The sequence below is a fragment of the Triturus cristatus genome, chromosome 1_2 (assembly GCF_964204655.1).
Source record: "Triturus cristatus chromosome 1_2, aTriCri1.1, whole genome shotgun sequence".
Classification (NCBI taxonomy): domain Eukaryota; kingdom Metazoa; phylum Chordata; class Amphibia; order Caudata; family Salamandridae; genus Triturus; species Triturus cristatus.
This window is the reverse complement of record NC_140580.1, coordinates 1,146,311,313-1,146,333,880: the sequence shown is the minus strand read 5'-3', so window position 1 is coordinate 1,146,333,880 and position 22,568 is coordinate 1,146,311,313. Positions and strand designations below refer to the sequence as shown.

The 22,568-nt window shown below is 47.6% G+C and overlaps 1 protein-coding gene across 1 annotated transcript in view; it reads left to right on the top strand.

Annotated features, from left to right (window-relative positions):
* CFAP77 (cilia and flagella associated protein 77) overlaps positions 1–22,568 on the top strand; it is a 1,103,317-nt gene that overhangs the window by 578,965 nt on the left and 501,784 nt on the right. The window contains exon 3 of the mRNA XM_085613921.1: positions 10,465–10,687. Within this exon, the coding sequence (XP_085470047.1) occupies positions 10,465–10,687 (223 nt within the window). The remainder of the gene's footprint in view (positions 1–10,464; positions 10,688–22,568) is intronic.

The window sequence follows — 22,568 nt, the reverse complement described above, 5'->3', positions numbered from 1 at the left end:
CAACACCTCCACGACCTTCACTGACTCTCCGTCGAGAGAAGAATAACTTTCAAGCTGCTCACGCCTGCTTACAAGGCCCTCCACAACACTGGACCCCAATACCTCAACGACGCATCTCCTTCCATTCCCCCACGAGAAACCTCCGCTCAGACGACCTCTCCCTAGCCATCATCCCACGCTTCTACAGGACCATTGCAGGTACAAGGTCCTTCTCCTACTTTGCAGCCAAGACCTGGAGCGAACTCCCCTTCTCCTCCGGCAGAGCCCAACACTGCATCAATTCAGGAAAGACCTCAAAACCTGGCTCTTCGAATTACCCCAACGGAGCTGCTTGTGGAATCCATATTTCACCAGCAGTAAGATCCATTTAAAGGAACCTAGTTTCATGAATTGTGATCTCGATGACAGGGACATCTTAACCACTTGAGCACATTCCTTCTGGTCCCATTCTTGGGTTTAGGATTTGAAGCAGTGAATCCCTCACCCTCATTCTATATCCATCATCCACCACACTTCGTCTCTCACCCATCAGTTGTGAGCTCTCACTGCTCACCTCACACTCTTTTCCCCTCATCCCCCACTCCTCATTCCTCACTCTTTATCCCACAGCCCTCCCTCTTTATCCCACAGCCCTCACTCTTTATCCCACAGCCCTCCCTCCTTATCCCTCAGCCCTTACTCCTTATCCCTCAGCCCTCACTTCTTAGCCCTCACTCTTTATCCTTCAGACCTCACTCCTAAGCCGCTGTCTTTATCCCTCAGCCCTCACTTCTCATCCCTCAGTCCTCAATCCTCGCCCCTCACTCTTTATCCCTCAGCCCTCACTATTTATCCCTCAGCCCTCACTCTTTATCCCTCAGCCCTGACTCTTTATCGCTCAGCCCTCACCTTTATCCCTCAGCCCTCATTTCTCATTCCTCACTCTTTATCCCTCACTCTTTACCCTTCAGCGCTCATTCTTCAACCCTTTCCCCTCACCCTTTACCTCACAGCCCTCACCCTTTACCTCTCAGCCCTCACCCTTTACCTCTCAGCCCTCACTCTTTACCTTTCAGCCATCACACTTTATCCCTCCTCTATTACTCTTTATCCCTCGCTCTTTACTGCTAAGCTCTCACTATTTACTCCTCTGCCACCATCAATCTTTATCCCTCAGCCCTCACTTCTCATCCCTCAGTCCTCAATCCTCGTCCCTCACTCTTTATCCCCCCGCCCTCACTATTTATCCCTGTCTTCACTCCTCTTCCCTTAGTCCTCACTCTTTATCCCTCAGCCCTCACTCTTTATCCCTCAGTCCTCACTCTTTATCCCTCAGCCCTCACTATTTATCCCTCAGCCCTCACTCTTTATCCCTCAGCCCTGACTCTTTATCTCTCAGCCCTCACCTTTATCCCTCAGCCCTCATTTCTCATTCCTCACTCTTTATCCCTCAGCCCTCACTCTTTACCCCTCAGCGCTCATTCTTCAACCCTTTCCCCTCACCCTTTACCTCACAGCCCTCACCCTTTACCTCTCAGCCCTCACCCTTTACCTCTCAGCCCTCACTCTTTACCTTTCAGCCATCACACTTTATCCCTCCTCTATTACTCTTTATCCCTCGCTCTTTACTGCTAAGCCCTCACTATTTACTCCTCTGCCACCATCAATCTTTATCCCTCAGCCCTCACTTCTCATCCCTCAGTCCTCAATCCTCGTCCCTCACTCTTTATCCCCCCGCCCTCACTATTTAGCCCTGTCTTCACTCCTCTTTCCTTAGTCCTCACTCTTTATCCCTCAGCCCTCACTCTTTATCCCTCAGTCCTCACTCTTTATCCCTCAGCCCTCACTCTTTATCCCTCAGCCCTCACTCCTTATCCCTCACTCTTTATCCCTCAGCCCTCACTCCTTATCCCTCACTCTTTATCCCTCAGCCCTCACGCCTCATCCCTCACTCTTTATCCCTCAGCCCTCACTCCTCATCACTTACTCTTTATCCCTCATCCCTCACTCCTCATCCCTTACTCTTTATCCCTCAGCCCTCACTCTTTATCCCTCAGCCCTCACTCCTTATCCCTCACTCTTTATCCCTCAGCCCTCACCCCTTACTCTTTATCCCTCAGCCCTCACTCTTTATCCCTCAGCCCTCACTACTTATCCCTCACTCTTTATCCCTCAGCCATCACTCTTTATCCCTCAGCCCTCACGCCTCATCCCTCACTCTTTATCCCTCAGCCCTCACTCCTCATCCCTTACTCTTTATCCCTCAGCCCTCACTCCTCATCACTTACTCTTTATCGCTCAGCCCTCACTCCTCATCCCCTACTCTTCATCACTCAGCCTTTATCACTCAGCCTTCACTCCTCATGCCTCAGCCCCCACTATTTAGCCCTCACTCTTAATCCCTCAGCCCTTACTCCTAAGCCCCACTCTTTATCCCTCAGCCCTCACTTCTCATCCCTCAGTCCTCAATCCTCGTCCCTCACTCTTTATCCCTCAGCCCTCACTATTTATCCCTCAGTCTTCACTCCTCTTCCCTTAGTCCTCACTCTTTATCCCTCAGCCCTCACTCTTTAACCCTCAGCCCTCACTCTTTATCCCTCAGCCCTCACTCTTTATCCCTCAGCCCTCACTCTTTATCCCTCAGCCCTCACTCTTTACTCCTCAGCAACCATCACTTGTTATCCTTCAGCCCTCTATCTTTACCCCTCAGCCCTCACTCTTCAATCCTCAGACCTCATTACTCCAATGTCCTCCTGATCCGTCCCTCCAATGGTGATGAAAGAAGTCGTGAACACTCAGCTACTACAATCATCTTCAGTTGAATTGAAACCAATCTGTTGCCCAGCTTAACCCCACCCCCTTACTTTGTTTTCAAAGTAGTCAAAGTTTCTTTTCATCTTATGCTACTGGGTGAATAAGTAAAACTCCTGCTTAATTTTCACCTCCCAAACTCTTCGTGCAAGGCTTGGGTAATGGTGAACATGTGATATGTAACACATCAAAGAAGGGTGGGTGTGCGTTTGTTCACGTGGGAGTACACACCCAAGAGGCATGCAGTGGAAGGATCCTGGGTGTGCAGATATCTACACCCCTGATCCTACGCTGGTGTTTCATGTGTGTTATGGACGCCTGGCTCTTTGATCCTATAACTGTACATTTATTCTAAGGATTTGTTCTCTATTTCTGAATGCACGTGTTGAAAGCATTGAAACCAAAAAATAACAGAAATCAGGTCTTTTCACGCCCCTGCTTGTAAAAGTGATCCCCAGCTTGTAGTGCTTCTCTGTTTTGGGCACAGCTAACAGCAGCACTTTCACTAATCACTGGTGTGGAGGGGCCCATTATACTCATTAGGCTGATGACTGGCGTGTGAGAAATGGAGATTAGGGTGGGCGCGAGGTATAAGAAGGAACAGTGGGGGATGATGAGGGATCGAGGAAAATAAGGGAAGTGGAATGAGGGAAGAAACGTGATAAATGATGAGTCAGGAGGAAGTGATGGAGACCACCAAGGAATGTCTTGTTACTTACCGGTAATCTTCATTACCCCGATTAGGGTCCTCCTCGTCCCAGTCCTAAGAAAGTGAGGCAATCCTGCCTCATGACAGCCAATCAGAACGCTATCATTATTTTTACTTGTAACATAAGCCCCTCCCACCCACCGCCATGCCTGTTATCAACAAGCCCAGCCACAAACGCAGCGGAAGGGAGGGAGGGAACAGGCCTGGGACGAGGAGGACCCTATTCAGGGTAATGAAGATTACCAGTAAGTAACAAGACATTACCCCCCTCATCGGTCCTCCTCGTCTCAGTCCTAACAAAGTGAGGAACTCACAAGCAGAAACCCAAGAAGAGAAACGTAGGATGCCAGAGAGCCATACAAAAGTAAAAAATTTAATCAAATGATTAAGGAACAGCAGCGTTCAAAACACCAACAGCAAAACTGCCCACAGAGACATGTAAAACATAAAGGCGATAATGCCGAGCAAATGTGTGATGGTACTACCAATTGGCCGCTCTACAAATCTCCTGGATAGAGACCCCTGCCACCTCAGCCCAGGAAGCGGACACAGAACGTGTCGAACGACCCTGCACCTGAGACGGAGGAGTCAGACCCACAGACTTATAGGACTGGCAGACCGCCAAACGCACCCACCGACTGATGGTGGAAGTAGAAACTTTCTTCCCCTTAGCCACACCCTCACAGGAGACAAACAGGGCAGGGGAAAGACGAAACCCCAGGGTACGCCGGAGGTAAACATGAAGGGCTGTGCAAACATCCAAAGAGGAAGGAACAACAGAATTCCCATCCCCAGGCAAATCAGGAAGAATCACTAACTGCTGTAGATGGAATATGGAGGAAACCTTAGAGAGAAAAGCCGGGTCAAGCCTCAAAACAACCCTATCCTGCAGGAACTGCAAATAAGGGAAGGAGATAAGCAAAGCACCCAACCGCCGAGCAGAGGAGATGGCCAACAAAACAGCCACCTTTGCAGACAACCACAACAAATCCATCTCCAACAAAGGCTCAAAAGGGGGCAACTGTAGACCGCTGAAAACAATAGGCAAATCCCAGAAGGTACAAGCACAGGAGAAACCGGACGACGAAGCCAAAAACTTCGAAGAAGCCGACTCACCAACCACAGGATCCCCTCCATGAGAGGAGCATCAGGAGACAAAAGAGCCCCAATGTTTACCGTAGCACTTAAGGGTCGAAGGCCGATGCGACATCTGGATGTCACAGGCCACCACAGAAGAACAGCCCAAAGACTCCAACGTCAGCTGCTCAAGAGCCAAGCCATCAGATGCAAGCGACAAAGACTGGGCAAAGACCGGTGCGAATACAGAAGCTGAGCCGGAACCAAGGGAAGCCGGACAAACCTGCCCCGCCAGCTGCATCAGGAGACGAAACCAAAGGCGGTGAAGCCAAAAAGGAGCAATCAACAGCGCAGACACCCTCTCCCCCTGAATCTTCTGCAGCACCCTCAAGAGGAGGGGAATAGGAGAGAAGGCATACAGAAGGCCCGAAGGCCAAGGAAAACCAGGGGAGAAAAGCGTTGTGAGGGGAAGCATAAAGATTGATCCAGGGAGCCCTGAACCGAAGACAGAGGTCCCGGAACAGACAGATGGTAAAGAACAGAGGACGGAAGGTTGGGGCTCAAGTCGTCCGCATGAAAGTTCAGATGCCCCTGAATGTAAGCAGCCCTCCATGCCAACAGGTGAGATTCCGCCCAGGCAAAAATCATGGAAGCCAGCAGATTCAGGGACGTGCACCTTGTACCCCCTAGGCTGTTCAAGTAACAATGAGCCACCTGATTGTCGGTACCAACCAACAGATTCGTCCCGAGGAGAGAAACCTGAAAGAACTGCAGCCCCTGCCAAATGGCCGCCAACTCCTGGCAGTTCGAGGAACGGGCACTGTCCCTCTGAGACCATGGATCCTTGGCCTCCAATGACCCTAAAGTGGCCCCTCAACCCCAAAGACTGGCAACTGTTGTCAACAAGAGGGGAGGAGGAAGCTGAAAACGCACCCCCTTCTCCAGATTGGGAGTGCAAAGCCACCAGTCCAAGTCTTGAACCAGAACAGGAGAGAGAGGAATCAGAGTCTCGTAATTCGCCCGGGAGGGGTCCCACCGAGCCAAGGGTTTGAGATGCAGGCGAGCCAAAGGAACCACTGCCATGGTGGCAGCCATCTACCCCTGGACCCACAGCCAAACCCGAGCCGGGGCAGAAGGGCAACTCAACAGGTCCTGCAACAGAGTCGGCAGGGAAAAGATCGGAACAGGAGGGAGAAACACTGCGCCCTTCAAGGTGTCGAACAGACCCCCGATGAACTGAAGTCTCTGAACAGGAACCAGATGAGACTTGGCCAGATTCAACTTGAGCCCCAGATCCTGGAACAAGGACAACGTTGCTTCTACCGCTAGAAGAGCCTTAGGAAGGGAGGAAGCAGAGACCAGACAATCATCAATATAGGGAAACACAGAGAAACCCTTATGCTGCAAAACCCCCAATACCTTGGTAAACATCCTGGGAGCAGTGGAGAGGCCGAAAGGCAACACCTGAAACTGGAAATGCATCCCTCTCACCGCAAACCTTAGGAACCGCTGACTTTCCGGATGGACAGGAACATGAAAATAGGCGTTTTCCAAGTCCAGAGAAGCCAAAAAATCACCCTCCTGGATGAGGGGAATGATGGACTGTAAGGTGACCATCCGAAAATGATCCAGCCGCACCAACCTGTTCAAAGCCCGGAGATTCAGAATCGGACGAAAGTAGCCATCAGGCTTTGGGACCAGAAACAGAGTGGAATAGAACCCCAGGCCCCGCTCCTCCACAGGAACCAGCACAACATCCCCCCCTTGACAACAGCTCGATGCCTGACAACATGGCAGACCACTTTACGGGGTCTTTTGACAATGGGGTAACCCGTAAACAGTCCAGAGGGGGAGGGTCCCGGAAGGGAATCTGGTAACCAATCCCGATGACTAACAAGACCCACTGATCGGAAATCAGACTTGACCAACGGGCCAAAAACAAATGGAACTGTGCCCCCACCTTGGCATAGTCACTTTTGTCCAGCACCCGGGGGATGCTGCTGCTGTTGCTGTTGCTTTTAAGGCGGGATTTAAAATGGAACCCAGCCCCCCGACCACGGGCCCGACCACGAAAGGGCGGAGAAGAAGACAAAGCACCCTGAAAACCCTGCTTATGGAAAAAGGATTTCTTCTTCTGTACTGTCTGAAAAGGTTTCAACATCTTCTTCTCCTTCAGACCGCTGCACCATCGTGTTCAAATCGTCCCCAAAAAGCCGGGGACCCTCAAATGGCAGCTTTTGGACCAAGGCATTTTGAGCAGCATCAAGACACCAAGGCTTGGTCCAGAGAGACCTCCTACCCACCTCCGCGGCAGCCGAGGAGAAGGCCCATAACGTATCAAGGCACATCAGAGAGAAACTGAGCCAAGACCTCCATCTGCGCCAAGATAGGAATTAGATCCCTCTGATCCTAAAGACAGTCAAACAATTTCTCAAAATCCTTGATAAGGACCTGCGAAGCAGCATAAGAATGCTTGGGAGCGGATTCCACCTTCCGCTCACCCGGGTCAGCCAGGGAAGCCTCCTCCGAAGAGGAAGAAGAAGCCCTCGAGGACAAAAGAGACTTGATCTTTGGAACCTGAGGGAACTAGGTAACAAATTCCACCAGGCAATACCGCTTCCCCAGGAAGCTCGGAATCCCCTGCTTGTCGACTTCAAGTCATTTCTTAGCCAGAATATCCTTGAGGACATCATGAAAAAAAGGCAGGTCATCCACCACAGAGGAACTATACTGAGAGTATAACCCTTCATCAGGCAAGGACTCAAAACCCGGCACCTCACGAATATGGACCCACATGTCCTAAAAAACCTTTCCTTGAACGTACGTCCCCTTAGGGGAATTGTCCATGTCCTCATCATCGTCCTTAGCTTTTTATGCAGAAGGTTCAAGCAGCGCTGCCTGAACAGCAAAATTCATTAATTCCTGCAAATCAGACCAGGGAATTTGCAAAAGGTCATCCTCCTGCAGCTCCTGGACATTATGCTGTTTTGAGAAATATTTCACCAGGCACCGTAGAGGAAGCCCCATCACTCATGGCCACAAGCAGGAAGAGCAAACCACACAGGAAGCCCAACACACACTAGGAAGTGCCCAGCTACTCCCATTAAATACTGTCCCCAATCAACAAAGTCCCGTGGAACATCAGACCTGGAAAACCCAAAGGACAGCCCTGCTGCCTCCCCCACAGCCACAAAACAAACACCATGGCCGCGGGAGCCGGATGCTGCGGGAAGACCCCAGCACCGCCCCAGCCAAGCACATGCGCGGGGAGCACGTTCTGACCAGGAAGCAGGAACGCGGCCGACCGGAACACCGGTGCGACCGCATGTAACAAAAGTGCATGATTTCAAACACTGACTACATGTACATAAAAAAAAAATCACGGCACTGCAGACCCAGCCCGTCCAGCACGAGAACCGGCAACAGGAAACACAGAGCACACCAGCGTTCTGGCCAACGTCAGACAGCAAAAAAAACAATCATGGTGGTAGGTGGGAGGGGCTTATGTTACAAGCAAAAATAATTCTAACGTTCTGATTGGGTGTCGTGAGGCAGGATTGCCTCACTTTGTTAGGACTGGGACGAGGAGGACTTGTGACGGGTTAAGGTGAGGTATGATGGATAAGGCTAGAGTGGTGAGGAGTGAGGGATGGCGAGGAAGGGATGAAAACTGAAGGAAGAAAAGTGGTGGATGATGAATCAGGAGGACGTGATGGAGGCTAAGGAATGGGTAGTTAGGTATGATGGATAAGACTAGAGTGGTGAGGAGTGAGGGATGGCGAGGGAGGAATGAAAACTGAAGGAAGAAAAGTGGTGGATGATGAATCAGGAGGACGTGATGGAGACCAAGTAGTGAGTTATGATGGATAAGGCTAGAGGAGTGAGTGAGGGATGGCGAGGGAGGAATGAAAACTGAAGGAAGAGGAACGAAGGAAGAAAAGTGTTGGATGATGAATCAGGAGGACGCGATGGAGACCAAGGAGTGAGTTATGATGGATAAGGCTAGAGGAGTGAGTGAGGGATGGCGAGGGAGGAATGAAAAATGAAGTAAGCGGAATGAAGGAGTCAGGAGGAAGTGATGGAGGCCAAGGAGTGTGTATTGAGGAATTATGGATTTGACAAGAGTGGTGAGGAGTGAGGGATGACGAGTAAGCGATGAAACATGAAGAGAAGGAAGAGAAAGGAAGAAAGAAAGTGAGGGATGATGAGTTGGGAATTAGGGTTAGAGACTTAGGAGCGAGTAGTAAGGAATGATGGATAGTACAAGAGTAAGAGATTAGGAGTGAGGGATTTGGAATCAGCATTGGAAAGTGAGGGTTGATGAGTCAGAGATTGGAGTTGGAGACTGAGAAATGAATTATGAGGAATGATGGATTAGACAGGAGTGAGGGATGAGGAATGAGTGATGAAAAGTGAGGGTTGATGAGTCGGGAATTGGGATAAGAGACTGGGAAGAGAGTAGTAAGGAATCATGGATAATGCAAAAGTGAGGGATTAGGAGCGAAGGGTGAGGGATGAGGAATGAGTGAAAAGTGAGGGATGATGAGTTGGGGATTTGGATTTGAGACTGAGTAGTGAGGAATGATAGATAAGATAAGAGATGAGCAGCGCGGGATGAGGGGTGAGAAATGAGGGATGGGGACTGAGACATAAGTAAGGAATGAAGGATAAGAAGTCAGAGATCAGAAGCGAGGGATGACGACTTAAGGGTAAAGAGTAAGGTTGGTGAAAAAGAAATGACTGATGAGGAGTGATTATGATGAATGATCAATAAGAGATGAGAATTGGGAAGTAGGTATGCGAAATGACAGATGAGGATTGTGGGAATGAGCGAGGGTTGAGGATTGAGGGATGATGATGGATGGGGGGTGACATGAAAAATGAGGCATAATAAGTGAGGGCTGCGGAGTGAGGGATGAGGGTTGAGGGAATGAGCGAGGGTTGAGGATTGAGGGATGATGATGGATGGGGGGTGACATGAAAAATGAGGCATAATATGTGAGGGCTGAGGAGTGAGGGCTGAGGATTGGGGGAATGAGCAAGGGTTGAAGAGTGAGGGATGATCGTGAGGGACGGGGGGTGACATGAAAAATGAGGCATAATAAGTGAGGGCTGCGGAGTGAGGGATGAGGGTTGAGGGAATGAGCGAGGGTTGAGGAGTGAGGGATGATGATGGATGGGGGTGACATGAGAAATGAGGCATAATAAGTGAGGGCTGCGGAGTGAGGGATGAGGGTTGAGGGAATGAGCGAGGGTTGAGGAGTGAGGGATGATGATGGATGGGGGGTGACATGAAAAATGAGGCATAATATGTGAGGCCTGAGGAGTGAGGGCTGAGGATTGGGGGAATGAGCAAGGGTTGAAGAGTGAGGGATGATCGTGAGGGACGGGGAGTGACATGAGAAATGAGGCATAATAAGTGAGGGCTGAGGAGTGAGGGATGAGGGTTGAGGGAATGAGCGAGGGTTGAGGAGTGAGGGATGATGATGGATGGGGGTGACATGAGAAATGAGGCATAATAAGTGAGGGCTGAGGATTGGGGGAATGAGCAAGGGTTGAAGAGTGAGGGATGACCGTGAGGGACGGGGAGTGACATGAGAAATGAGGCATAATAAGTGAGGGCTGCGGAGTGAGGGATGAGGATTGGGGGAATGAGCAAGGGTTGAAGAGTGAGGGATGACGTGACATGAGAAATGAGGCATGATAAGTGAGGTCTGTGGGGTGAGGGTGAGATTGAGGTTGTGCTAAAATAGGTTATTTATGTATAGGTCCTATCAGCATCCCTGTCTCCGGGTCTGCTGCGACTCGTCCTGCTTTGAAAATAACCGGCGGCCTATAGTTTGCCACATTTCTAACCATGTCCTCCTGTGTTCTTCTTTACCCACCAGCTATTGGCCACTGGGACTCCATAGAGTCTAAAGTTTTCCCGCGGAAGATGGTGCGGGATTTCATAGCTCTGAATGAGGCTGCGATCTCAGAAGGGCTCGTCAAGCCCATTGAACACTACTACTACCGCAAGACCCACGACAAAAAGCGCTTCATTGACAAAGGCCCTCCCACTTTCCGCACCTTCCCGCTGCCACCGGACATGACTTTTGGCATTCCTGTACGGTAAGAAAAAGTCTGGATGGTAGTGGATGGGGGCTTTCTATAGGGTGAAATGGCATCATCCAGCAAACGAAGTGTAGAATAGAAACAAGAGGCCATACTCCTTGTTGTCTAAACTCCAACAGTGTCATATGTCTGGCCCCCACGTACCACGCCTCATCTGGGCCTTCCCTCAGCTACACTCCTTCCCGACCAAGGGCTTGATTTAGAGTTTGATGGGCGGGTATGTTACATATAGGGTCCACACGTTCCTTGTAGACGTGTATGCTTTGCACGCATGGTTTCGGATCCTATCCTTGTAGCCACTTGTTACATATGGTGTCCACACATTCCTTGTAGACATGTATGCTTGGCACGTGAAGGCTCCAATCCCATCCTCCTCGCCACTTGTTACATATGGTGTCCACACATTCCTTGTAGACATGTATGCTTGGCACGTGAAGGCTCCAATCCCATCCTCCTCGCCACTTGTTACATATGGTGTCCACACATTCCTTGTAGACATGTATGCTTGGCACGTGAAGGCTCCAATCCCATCCTCCTCGCCACTTGTTACATATGGTGTCCACACATTCCTTGTAGACATGTACACTTTGCACGCGTGAGTTCAGACCCTATCCTCGTTGCCACTTGTTACATATGGTGTCCACACGTTTCTTGTAGACATGTATGCTTTGCATGCGTGGGTGTGTCCACACATTCCTTTTAGACATGTATGCTTTGCACGCGGACGCTCCAATACCAGCTTCATCACCACTTGTTACATATAGTGTCCACGCGTTTCTTGTAGACATGCATGTTTATCCTCCGTTTGCCTGAAGGACATTACAACGGGTATATGATGCGTCTGCTTCCTCCACTAGTCATTTCTTCGCCCCACCCCATTCTCTTTTTGAATAGAACCTCATGACCTCAGGATCCACACATGAACCCTATGGTATTACTTCAACCCACAACCGGGTACTTCATCACAAACGTAACTGATGTCCCTTCCTTCGCAGGAGACAGAGAATAACACCATATTTGCAGTGTAAATGTTGCTAGACAGTCCATAAGGTTAGGTGCATAAGTCAGGGCCTATCATAATCACCTGGTGCTGGTGAATGGAAATGTGAATAGAAATGGCTAAAGAACGTTTTCTGCATCCAGTCTGACATTAACTTGGGCAGAGATTCTGAAGTATGGGAGCTTTCATGTCCTTGAGAACCACTGTTACTGCATGTAGGTTCCCTGCACCATCAGCTGATGTGCAGTGCTCTCAGCTAGAACACCTGCCAGTACATAATCACCAAATCACATTCGCTATAAATTCTTCCTGTAACAAAGCCCAGTGTTGATCAAGTCACACTGCTTGCATGTCGGTAGTAGGAAGCTGCACAGCCTCTACTTTGGACATCAAAAAGGCATTTTGGTTACTGAGTCCAGGACAGGTTTCTCCTCAAGGCCCGGCCATTACTGGGCAGTGAGAGTGGTAATAGCTTGTTTTCTCCTTACTGTCCGATGACCCTGAATACTCCTTCATTCAAAGAGTAGCAGTGTTCCCGCAGCTGGCATGACTCTCTGCTGGTAGATGTGGGGGAGCAGTCTATGCTTCCACAGAGGATGTGGGCGGGTGTTGGTTTTAGAACCAATACAACACAGCATCCTAGGACTAGCAGCGGATAGCCACGACCACAAGCATGTGGTACATACAGGCTGTATGTGGATCCAGGCTCGCAATGCAGCCAGACATAGGTGGACAGGGCAAAGGTATGCCACTAATGCAGAGGATAAAGCTTGCCAAGCATGGTCAACACTCCAGTGCTTCTCACGTGCACTTTGTTGTTCATTGCTTTACTTCTTCACCATAATCACTCCTAAGAGATTTATAAAGCACTGTAGATATCCATCTGATGATCAGAGTGACCACTCTCTATAGCAATGTTTCATGGAGCAATGGATTCACTCATCCATTGCTATTTGTCTAAGAATCCTTGCAGTGTCCACTGGCTTCACGCCTCCATTGCTACTTGTCTAGGACACCTCTGCAGTGTCCACTGGATTCACTCTTCAATTCTTACATGTCTTAGACTCCTCTGCAGTGTATACTGGATTCACTCTTCCATTGTTACTTCTCTTAGCCTCCTATGCCATGTCCTCAAGATTCACTCCTCCTTTGTTAATTGTCTTAGATTCTTCTGAATTGTCCTGTGGATTCACTCCTCCATTGTTAATTGTCGTAGACTCCTCTTCAGTTTCCACCGGATTCACTCCTCCATTGTTACTTGTCTAAGATTCTTCTGTGGGGTCCTCTGGATTCACTCCTTTGGTACTTGTCGTAGACTCCTCCACAGTGTCCTCTGGAATCACTCCTCCATTGTTACTTGTCTAAGATTCCTCTGCAGTCTCCACTAGATTTGCTTTTCCATTGTTAATTTTCGAAGATTCCGGTGCAGTGTCCACTGGATTCACTCCTCCATTGTTACTTGTTTAAGATTCTTCTGCGGTGTCCACTCGATTCACTCCTCCATTGTTACTTGTCTAAGATTCCTCTGCAGTCTCCACTGGATTCACTCCTCCATTGTTACTTGTCTAAGATTCCTCTGCAGTCTCCACTGGATTCACTCCTCTATTGTAACTTGTCTAAGATTCCTCTGCAGTGTCCATTGGATTCACTCTTCCATTGCTGCTTGTCTAAGACTCTTCTGCAGTGTCCACTGGATTCACTCCTCCATTGTTACTTGTCTAAGATTCTTCGGCAGTGTACTCTGGATTCACTCCTGTATTGTTACTTTTCTAAGATTCTTCGGCAGTGCCCACTGGATTCACTCCTCCATTGTTACTTATCTAGGACTCCTCAGCAGTGTCCACTGGATAAATTCTTCCATTGTTGCTTGTCTAAGACTCTTCTGCAGTGTCCACTGGATTCACTCCTCCATTGTTACTTGTTTAAGATTCTTCTGCGGTGTCCACTAGATTTACTCCTGCATTATTACTTGTCTAAGATTCTTCGGCATTGTCCACTGGATTCACTCCTCTATTGTTACTTTTCCAAGACTCCTCTGCAGCGTCTACTGAAACACTCCTCCATTGTTACTTGTCTAAGATTCTTCTGCGGTGTCCTCTGGATTCACTCCTCCTTCGTTACTTTTCTAAGACTCCTTGGCAGTGTCCACTGGATTAACTCCCCCTTTGTTACTTGTCTAAGATTCCTCTGCAGTGTTACACAGGATTCATTCCTCTATTGTTCATGTCCAAGATCATTCTGGATTCACTTCTCCATTGTTACTTATTTAAGCCTCCTCAACAGTATCCTGTGGATTCACTTCTCCATTGTTACTTGTCTAAGATTCTTCTGCAGTGTCCACTGGATTCAATCCTGCATTGTTACTTGTCTAATATTCCTCTGCAGTGTCCACTAGATTCACTCTTCAATTGTTGCATGTCTGAGACTCTTCTGCAGTGTTCTCTGGATTCACTCCTTCGTTGTTACTTGTCTAAGATTCCTCTGCAGTGTCCACTGGATTCACTTCTCCATTGTTACTTGTTTAAGATTCCTCTGCAGTGTTACACAGGATTAATTCCTCTATTGTTCATGTCCAAGATGATTCTGGATTCACTTCTCCATTGTTACTTATTTAAGCCTCCTCAACAGTATCCTGTGGATTCACTTCTCCATTGTTACTTGTCTAAGATTCTTCTGCAGTGTCCACTGGATTCAATCCTGCATTGTTGCTTGTCTAATATTCTTCTGCAGTGTCCACTAGATTCACTCTTCAATTGTTGCTTGTCTGAGACTCTTCTGCAGTGTTCTCTGGATTCACTCCTTCGTTGTTACTTGTCTAAGATTCCTCTGCAGTGTCCACTGGATTCACTTCTCCATTGTTACTTGTTTAAGACTCCTCAACAGTGTCCTATGCATTCACTCCTCTATTGTTACTTGTCTAAGACACCTCTGCAGTGTCCACTGGATTCACTCCTCTACTGTTACTTGTTTAAGGCTCCTCGGCAGTCTCCACTGGATTCACCCATTTATTATTTGCCTAAGATTCCTCTGCACTGTCCACTGGATTCGCTCTTCCATTGTTGCGTGTCTGACTCTTCGGCAGTGTCCTCAGGATTCTCTCCTCCATTGTTACTTGTCCAAGATTCTTCTGCAGTGTCCACTGGATTCACTCCTCTATTGTTACTTGTCTGAGACTCCTCTGCAGTGTCCACTGGCTTCACTCCTCCATTGTTACTTGTCTAAGGCTCTTCGGCAGAATCCTGTGGACTCCCTCCTCCATTGTAACTTGTCTGAGATTCTTCTCCAGTGTCCACTAGATTCACTCCTGCATTGTTACTTGTCTAAGATTCTTCTGCAGTGTCCTCTGGATTCACTCCTCCATTGTTACTTGTCTAAGATTCCTCTGCAGTCTCCACTGGATTCACTCCTCTATTGTTACTTGTCTTAGACTCCTCGGCAGTCTCCACTGGATTCCCTCCTCTATTGTTACTTGTCTAAGATTCCTCTGCAGTGTCCACTGGATTCACTCTTCCATTGCTGCTTGTCTAAGACTCTTCTGCAGTGTCCACTGGATTCACTCCTCTATTGTCACTTGTCTAAGATTCCGCTGCAGTATCCATTGGATTCACTCTTCCATTGTTGCTTGTCTAAGACTCTTCTGCAGTGTCCACTGGATTCACTCCTCTATTGTTACTTGTCTAAGATTCCTCTTCAGTGTCCACTGGCTTCACTCCTCTATTGTTACTTGTCTAAGATTCCTCTGCAGTCTCCACTAGATTTGCTCTTCCATTGTTAATTTTCGAAGATTCCGGTACAGTGTCCACTGGATTCTCTCCTCCATTGTTACTTTTCTAAGATTCTTCTGTAGTGTGCACTGGATTCTCTCCTCCATTGTTACTTTTCTAAGATTCTTCTGTAGTGTGCACTGGATTCTCTCCTCCATTGTTACTTTTCTAAGATTCTTCTGTAGTGTGCACTGGGTTAACTCTTCCATTGTTATTTGTCTAAGATTCCTCTGCAGTGTCCACTGGATTTACTCCTGCATTGTTGCTTGTCTGAGACTCTTCTGCAGTGTCCACTGGATTCACTTATCCATTGTTACTTGTCTATTGTTTCCTTTGCAGCATCCACTGGATTCACTCGTCTATTGTTACTTTTCTAAGACTCCTCTTCAGTGTACACTGGATTCACTCCTGTATTGTTACTTGTCTGAGACTCTTCTGCAGTGCCCTCTGGATTCACTCCTCCATTGTTACTTATCTAGGACTCCTCAGCCGTGTCCACTGAATTAATTCTTCCATTGTTGCTTGTCTAAGACTCTTCTGCAGTGTCCACTGGATTCACTCCTGTATTGTTACTTTTCTAAGATTCTTCTGCAGTGCCCACTGGATTCACTCCTCCATTGTTACTTATCTAGGACTCCTCAGCAGTGTCCACTGGATACATTCTTCCATTGTTGCTTGTCTAAGACTCTTCGGCAGTGTCCACTGGATTCATTCTTCCATTGTTGCTTGTCTAAGACTCTTCGGCAGTGTCCACTGGATTCATTCTTCCATTGTTACTTGTCTAAGATTATTCTGTGGTGTGCACTGGATTAACTCTTCCATTGTTACTTGTCTAAGATTCTTCTGTGGTGTGCACTGGATTCCCTCCTCCATTGTTACTTGTCTAAGATTCTTCTGTAGTGTGCACTGGATTCCCTCCTCCATTGTTACTTGTCTAAGATTATTCTGTGGTGTACACTGCATTCACTCCTCTATTGTTACTTATCTAGGACTCCTCAGCAGTGTCCACAGTTACTGGTCATCGAAGGCAGATGGACATGGACTGGTTCCTGGCTTCTCACGCTGAGGATGCTACTGGCACTTGTGGTAATTACTAGCCCCCCAGTGCAGAAACTTTAATACCTTCATTAATCGAGATAGTCAAGTTTTACATCAGCCAGGGTCGGGATAGGTCAGAAAATAGGTTTGGGCACTAAAATAAAATTGGCCCCATTAGCGGATCAAATAGTCCAAAATAGTGTCCGACATTTTCAAATCATGTCAGTTGTGAACTTGTAAAGACACACTGTGTAGGTGTAATGGAAGGTATGGGAGAGTGCATACATTTGAGCTTGATGCAGGCAGTGTTTGTGCTAATATCAGGGAAAGCAACAGCCTACAGCTGCCCACTGGACTATAAAACAGGCCCAAAACAGCCAAAAAGAGGCTGACAAACTGACCTCTCCGAGCAACCCTCTGGCACTGCCAGATTGCCGTATAGGCCAGTCCTACCCGGCCCAGGCTTGGCATCCACCTGGAAAGAGATGGGGCGGGAGCCTATGAGGGAGGATTGATTGACCTCTTCCTGGGACGTATTGATCTCATTGGTGGTGAGATAAAGCTCCCCAGGCCGGCTCTACCCTAGAGCTGCTTACCTATTGGTCATTGCCATCTTTGTCCTTAGCTGCTATGCCCTCCTTTTCACTAGCGACTGTTCCTCCCCTTGAATAGCGTTCGCTGTCTGTGCACAAAGAGCTCCTGCATTGGGCAACAACTTATCATGTTGGGCCTCCATCTCTCCGGCAGTGACGTAGGCTGGATCTTCATTCTGTTGCAGCTAGCGGTGGCCAGGCAGTCAGTATCCCAAGAAACCTCAGAGTGATCCAAGTTTGTGGCCGCTCGTCATAGCACAAGAGGAGGTGTATTCCAGCTCCCAAGCCAGACATTTGAAAGACCACTTTATAACAAGGATCCTGGTGATGGCGGGATGTGGGAGGAGGCACAAGGCGAGGCTGCCTTTCTGGGGCCTTCTGAGGTTTTACTGACACAAGATTGTGGTAAAAAACATAGTTGACAAAAATATCAAGTGAAAAACATTGTCCACCCCAATACCGTACTCTTGTGCTTTTAACGGTAAGTACCAAAATATCAGGGGGGAAAATATCATTGACACTAACATGGTCCAAAAACATAAAAATGCAATTGTTTTTCATATTTTAGAATTTAAAGTAGTAAATGCGAAATATTTAATATGTAAATGTAATATATTGTAAACTGAATAAAGTCCACTAATATGTTATACTATACATTATATATATTTATATGAACACAAAAACACCAATATGTTTGTGTGTGTGTGTGTATATATATTAAAAATAGTTTTTTTACATACTATGATTTTTCTTAATATTTTACATTTATTGCTGATACGTACATAGTAATGAATTTAAAATATATTTTATTATAAATGAGTAATAAATTTTTTTACTATATATGTTACACTATATGCCACTTTAAACTCCTAAAAAGAATTCTCTCCCTGATTGGGGCAAGTGGAGTTCTTTCAAGGTGCCGGAGGCTGGGCCGTATCTTGACTTGTCCAAGACCAGGTTGGCTGCCAAGAGTTGTATCCTATATAGTCCCTCAATGAGGCAGTCAGGTGCTCCTAGCGGAAGTGCATTCAGTACTCGATTCTCCTCCATAGGGTGCAATGCGCCACTAGTTTTCTAGCTGGCTGAGGCAGTAGAGGAACCATTTTCTTGAGGTTTTTTTAGCGGTCCAATGAGTTTCCATAGCTAATTTCTCGTCCAGAAAGACCCCCAAATTCCGTACTGCCTGAGCTGTCCCCGGATTCTTCGTGCAAGTCCAGCGCCAAAGGGTATTCGGAAGTGTGTCTGGCCCTTTAGAAAGAGCACAGCACAGGAATTCTGTTTTAATACCATTAAACTTCAGATAGTTCCCCCTGAGCCAGCTAGCCATCTCTTTTAGGCATATCTGTAATCACTCTTACCGGCTCCGGGTATTATTGTCTATAGACAGTATTAACTGGTTATCGTCAGCGTAGTTTGAGAACGAAATCCCATGAGATCTAATCCGTGTCAGTAGTGGGTGCGAGTGCACATTAAAGAGAATGGGGCTCAGGGCTGATCCCGGGGGCACCCCATGTGTGATTTCCTTAAACTCGGAAACGCAGGGAGGGAGAGAGATTGTCCGACAGGTCGGATTTCATCCACTCCAAAAAGGTACCACCCACCCCTAGCTCTTGCAGACTCTGTATCAAGATTTGATGGTTGCAGTGTCCAATGCAGCTGGAAAAGCGAATAGAATCAGTGCTGCAATCTGACCACCATCCACCATCATCCTCCATTCATCCACCACCAGGAGTAGTGCTGTTTCTGTACTGCAATCTGACCACCATCCACCATCGTCCTCCATTCATCCACCACCAGGAGCAGCGCTATTTCTGTACTGCAATCTGACCACCATCCACCATCGTCCTCAGTTCATCCACCGCCAGGAGTAGCGCTGTTTCTGTACTGCAATCTGACCACCATCCACCATCGTCCTCAGTTCATCCACCACCAGGAGCAGCGCTGTTTCTGTACTGCAATCTGACCACCATCCACCATCGTCCTCCATTCATCCACCACCAGGAGCAGCGCTATTTCTGTACTGCAATCTGACCACCATCCACCATCGTCCTCAGTTCATCCACCGCCAGGAGTAGCGCTGTTTCTGTACTGCAATCTGACCACCATCCACCATCATCCTCAGTTCATCCACCACCAGGAGTAGTGCTGTTTCCGCACTGCAATCTGACCACCATCCACCATCGTCCTCAGTTCATCCACCGCCAGGAGTAGTGCTGTTTCTGTACTGCAATCTGACCACCATCATCCTCAGTTCATCCACCGCCAGGAGTAGCGCTGTTTCCGTACTGCAATCTGACCACCATCCACCATCCTCCTCAGTTCATCCACCGCCAGGAGTAGCGCTGTTTCTGTACTGCAATCTGACCACCATCATCCTCAGTTCATCCACCACCAGGAGCAGCGCTATTTCTGTACTGCAATCTGACCACCATCCACCATCGTCCTCAGTTCATCCACCGCCAGGAGTAGCGCTGTTTCTGTACTGCAATCTGACCACCATCCACCATCGTCCTCAGTTCATCCACCGCCAGGAGTAGTGCTGTTTCTGTACTGCAATCTGACCACCATCGTCCTTAGTTCATCCACCGCCAGAAGTAGTGCTGTTTCCGTACTGCAATCTGACCACCATCCACCATCATCCTCAGTTCATCTGTGGAAATATGGATTTTTCTGATCAGTTATGTCCCCTATCTTGGACCCCAACGGTTCCATGTATAAATCACAAGTACATGTATGTTCCCTCCAGTTCCAGTTATGAAGACGCAAATACATGTGCGTCCACCGTTAACATGTCCTCTTTCAGATCCGCCATGAATGGGCCGGATATTCCATTCCTAAGTACGAAAGGCCACCGGCTTTATATGGTTCACTTATGCCATTTTACAGTTCAGGCGAGTAGGCCCTGATTCTGCCATCAAGCTTTTCCTGCCTTCTGCCTCTGAGAGCTCCAGTCTGAGCCTGCATCTGTATCCATGAACTTTGTCCTCATTCTCTGCGCGGCTCACGGTGCCTGACATCAGCTTGCTGCCTGCCAAAAAAACTGTATTTCACCTTCGAAATTATCTGCTCCGCTCCCTGCCCAATGCATTCCTGTCTAGTAGTTTAAGTAAACAGTCTTCCTTTTACCGAGCAAAGGCCCGGCTTCTCTGTCTTTATGCAAGTAATTCATAGCCCTATTATTATGGAAGACTTTTGCCCTCGCATCTAGTGTAGACACTTAGACGCTTGTACACGCACTAACAGTCAGTATAGTCAGTATAGAATAAGATTCTACTCTAAGAGACCTCTCTTTTGGATAACATAGTTCTTTAAACATAGGATGTTAGATATGATTTGGGATAAGGTTGACTTGACCCACCAGACATCTGTCGCCACATGTAGAGTTAAATGTCAAATCCCCTTCACCCCCTAGTCGCACGTCAATCATGCGTCATGCTGCTGCACGCGCATTTCTGCCAAGTATTTCTGCTGACATTGCGAAATTCTTTTATGGAACCACCCTATTATGACATCATACCTGATGACGTTCTTTAGTTACACCCAGTTACGCCCACTTTGGCTACGCATGTATGTTTTATCCCTATTATGAATTGTTACGCCTCCTGCATTTGCTTCACTGTAATGCCTATTGTATAAAAGTAATTACTTATCAATAAAGTATGTACTTCACTTCCTGAACCTCCGTGGTGATGGAACCTGGAGTCAACGATTCGAATCGTCCATTGGAATAAAGCCCATTCCGAACCTCTAATGTCACGGATTTTGCCTCTTATTTTACTGAGCTATATTTATTATTTTTCTGTATCAAATTAAGTCCCGGTAATTAAATTATTTACCACATGAATGGCGCCCGAATAGGGACACTTTCTCATCTCACGCGCCGGCGGTGCGTTGCAGGCCCGGTCTCCTGCCACAGCTGGACGGACAACAACGCGTACCAGCAGGATTTCCTGTATCTCCCTCCGGTCAAGCGGGGGCGACTGAGGCTGCGATCAACACCCAGACGAGGCGGTGAGAAGTGCGAAGTATCCCGACCAGAGCCTAGCTGAGAGAGCAAGATCCGAGGTATACAGAGGCCCACCAAGTTCCGAAGTTCCGAGGTTTCCGATGTTCCGAAGTTTCCGAAGTTTTCGAGTCGAGTCCAGTCCAGTTCAGTTCAGTTCCGTTCCGAGGCCTTCCGTTCCGAGCTACCCGGTGAGTACCATTACTGGGGAGGCGTTCTGGCGTGCACATAAGTTGTGCCGGTCCAGACGGGTTTGGGTACACAAATCCGATCTGCACTGTTTTAGCGGTGTATCTGTACTGTTTAGCAGTATATCTAGTATATCAAGTATATAAATTCAGAATAATTCAGTTAAAATGCCGAGGATTATGTCTTGTGATAAAGTTTTCTTAGATCGTCATCATCATTGTTGCTCATTTAAAACGTCAAATGTTAAATGTGTTAAATACGTCCTGCATATTGTGGTGTGAATGACTGTTCATTATTGTGTTTATTGTATTAAGTTTGTTCAAGACCAAGTATCAGATCAGTTCTCAGTATGCCGCTCTTTTCGAAACTAAGACAGATCACAACTAGAAAAGGGGTACTCGAAGAAGCTGTTCCCATTCCTCCTAGGGACACTCCAGGGTACTTCATGTATCATAAACATGGCCTAGACGCCATATTATTTCTTGATCTATGGGTAGACTACACTAAGGAATTACCAGAAAGTCAGAGGTGGCCCGCAGCTGGGACCTGGGATGCAGATTGCATCGTGAAAGTAGAGGAAGAATTATGGAAAAGGAAAGCTAGACAATCACAGAAAGATGCCATTGAATTATGGCGTAAAGAATCGTATATAGACGTACAGAAAAAGCACGTAGACAGGAAGAGAAGAGTAAGGAAAATTCAAATAAAGTCCGAGAAAATCTATTAATTGAAGAAGGTACACGAGTGACATCAGAACAAGTAGACAGACAAAGAAATGCCCTTATGAATGGTATGTATCCCCTTCTGGCCGAGGGATTACCTAAGGCTACTCCGGAGATACCAAAAGACTTGCCACCCCCATTGTTCCCAATAAAAATGCATCCTAAAGGGCATCCTAGAACAGCAGAAGATGTTTTTCTTTCCTCATATTTAGATGAAGCAGCTCCCGAGTATGCTAACCCCGCCCCACATAGACCGTCTGCCGGGGAGGTTCAACGCCAAGACCCTGTATCTGTATCCCTACAGCATCAAATCCTGACACCAGTTCCGGCAAGCACATCTGTTTCCACGTCTGTTCCTACAGCTGCTTCTACAGCTGTGCCCACACCTATAGTTGCTGTATCACGTTCAACGAATCCTTTCATGCCCGATACCCCAGACGGGGCTACCGGAGGTGCTACCAACATTTTTTCTACGCCACCCAGAATAAATAAACTTACTTCTCAAGAATCAGCACATCCACGTACCCCCAAACTCATAAATTCCCGCACGCTTAAGGAACTTCTTGTAG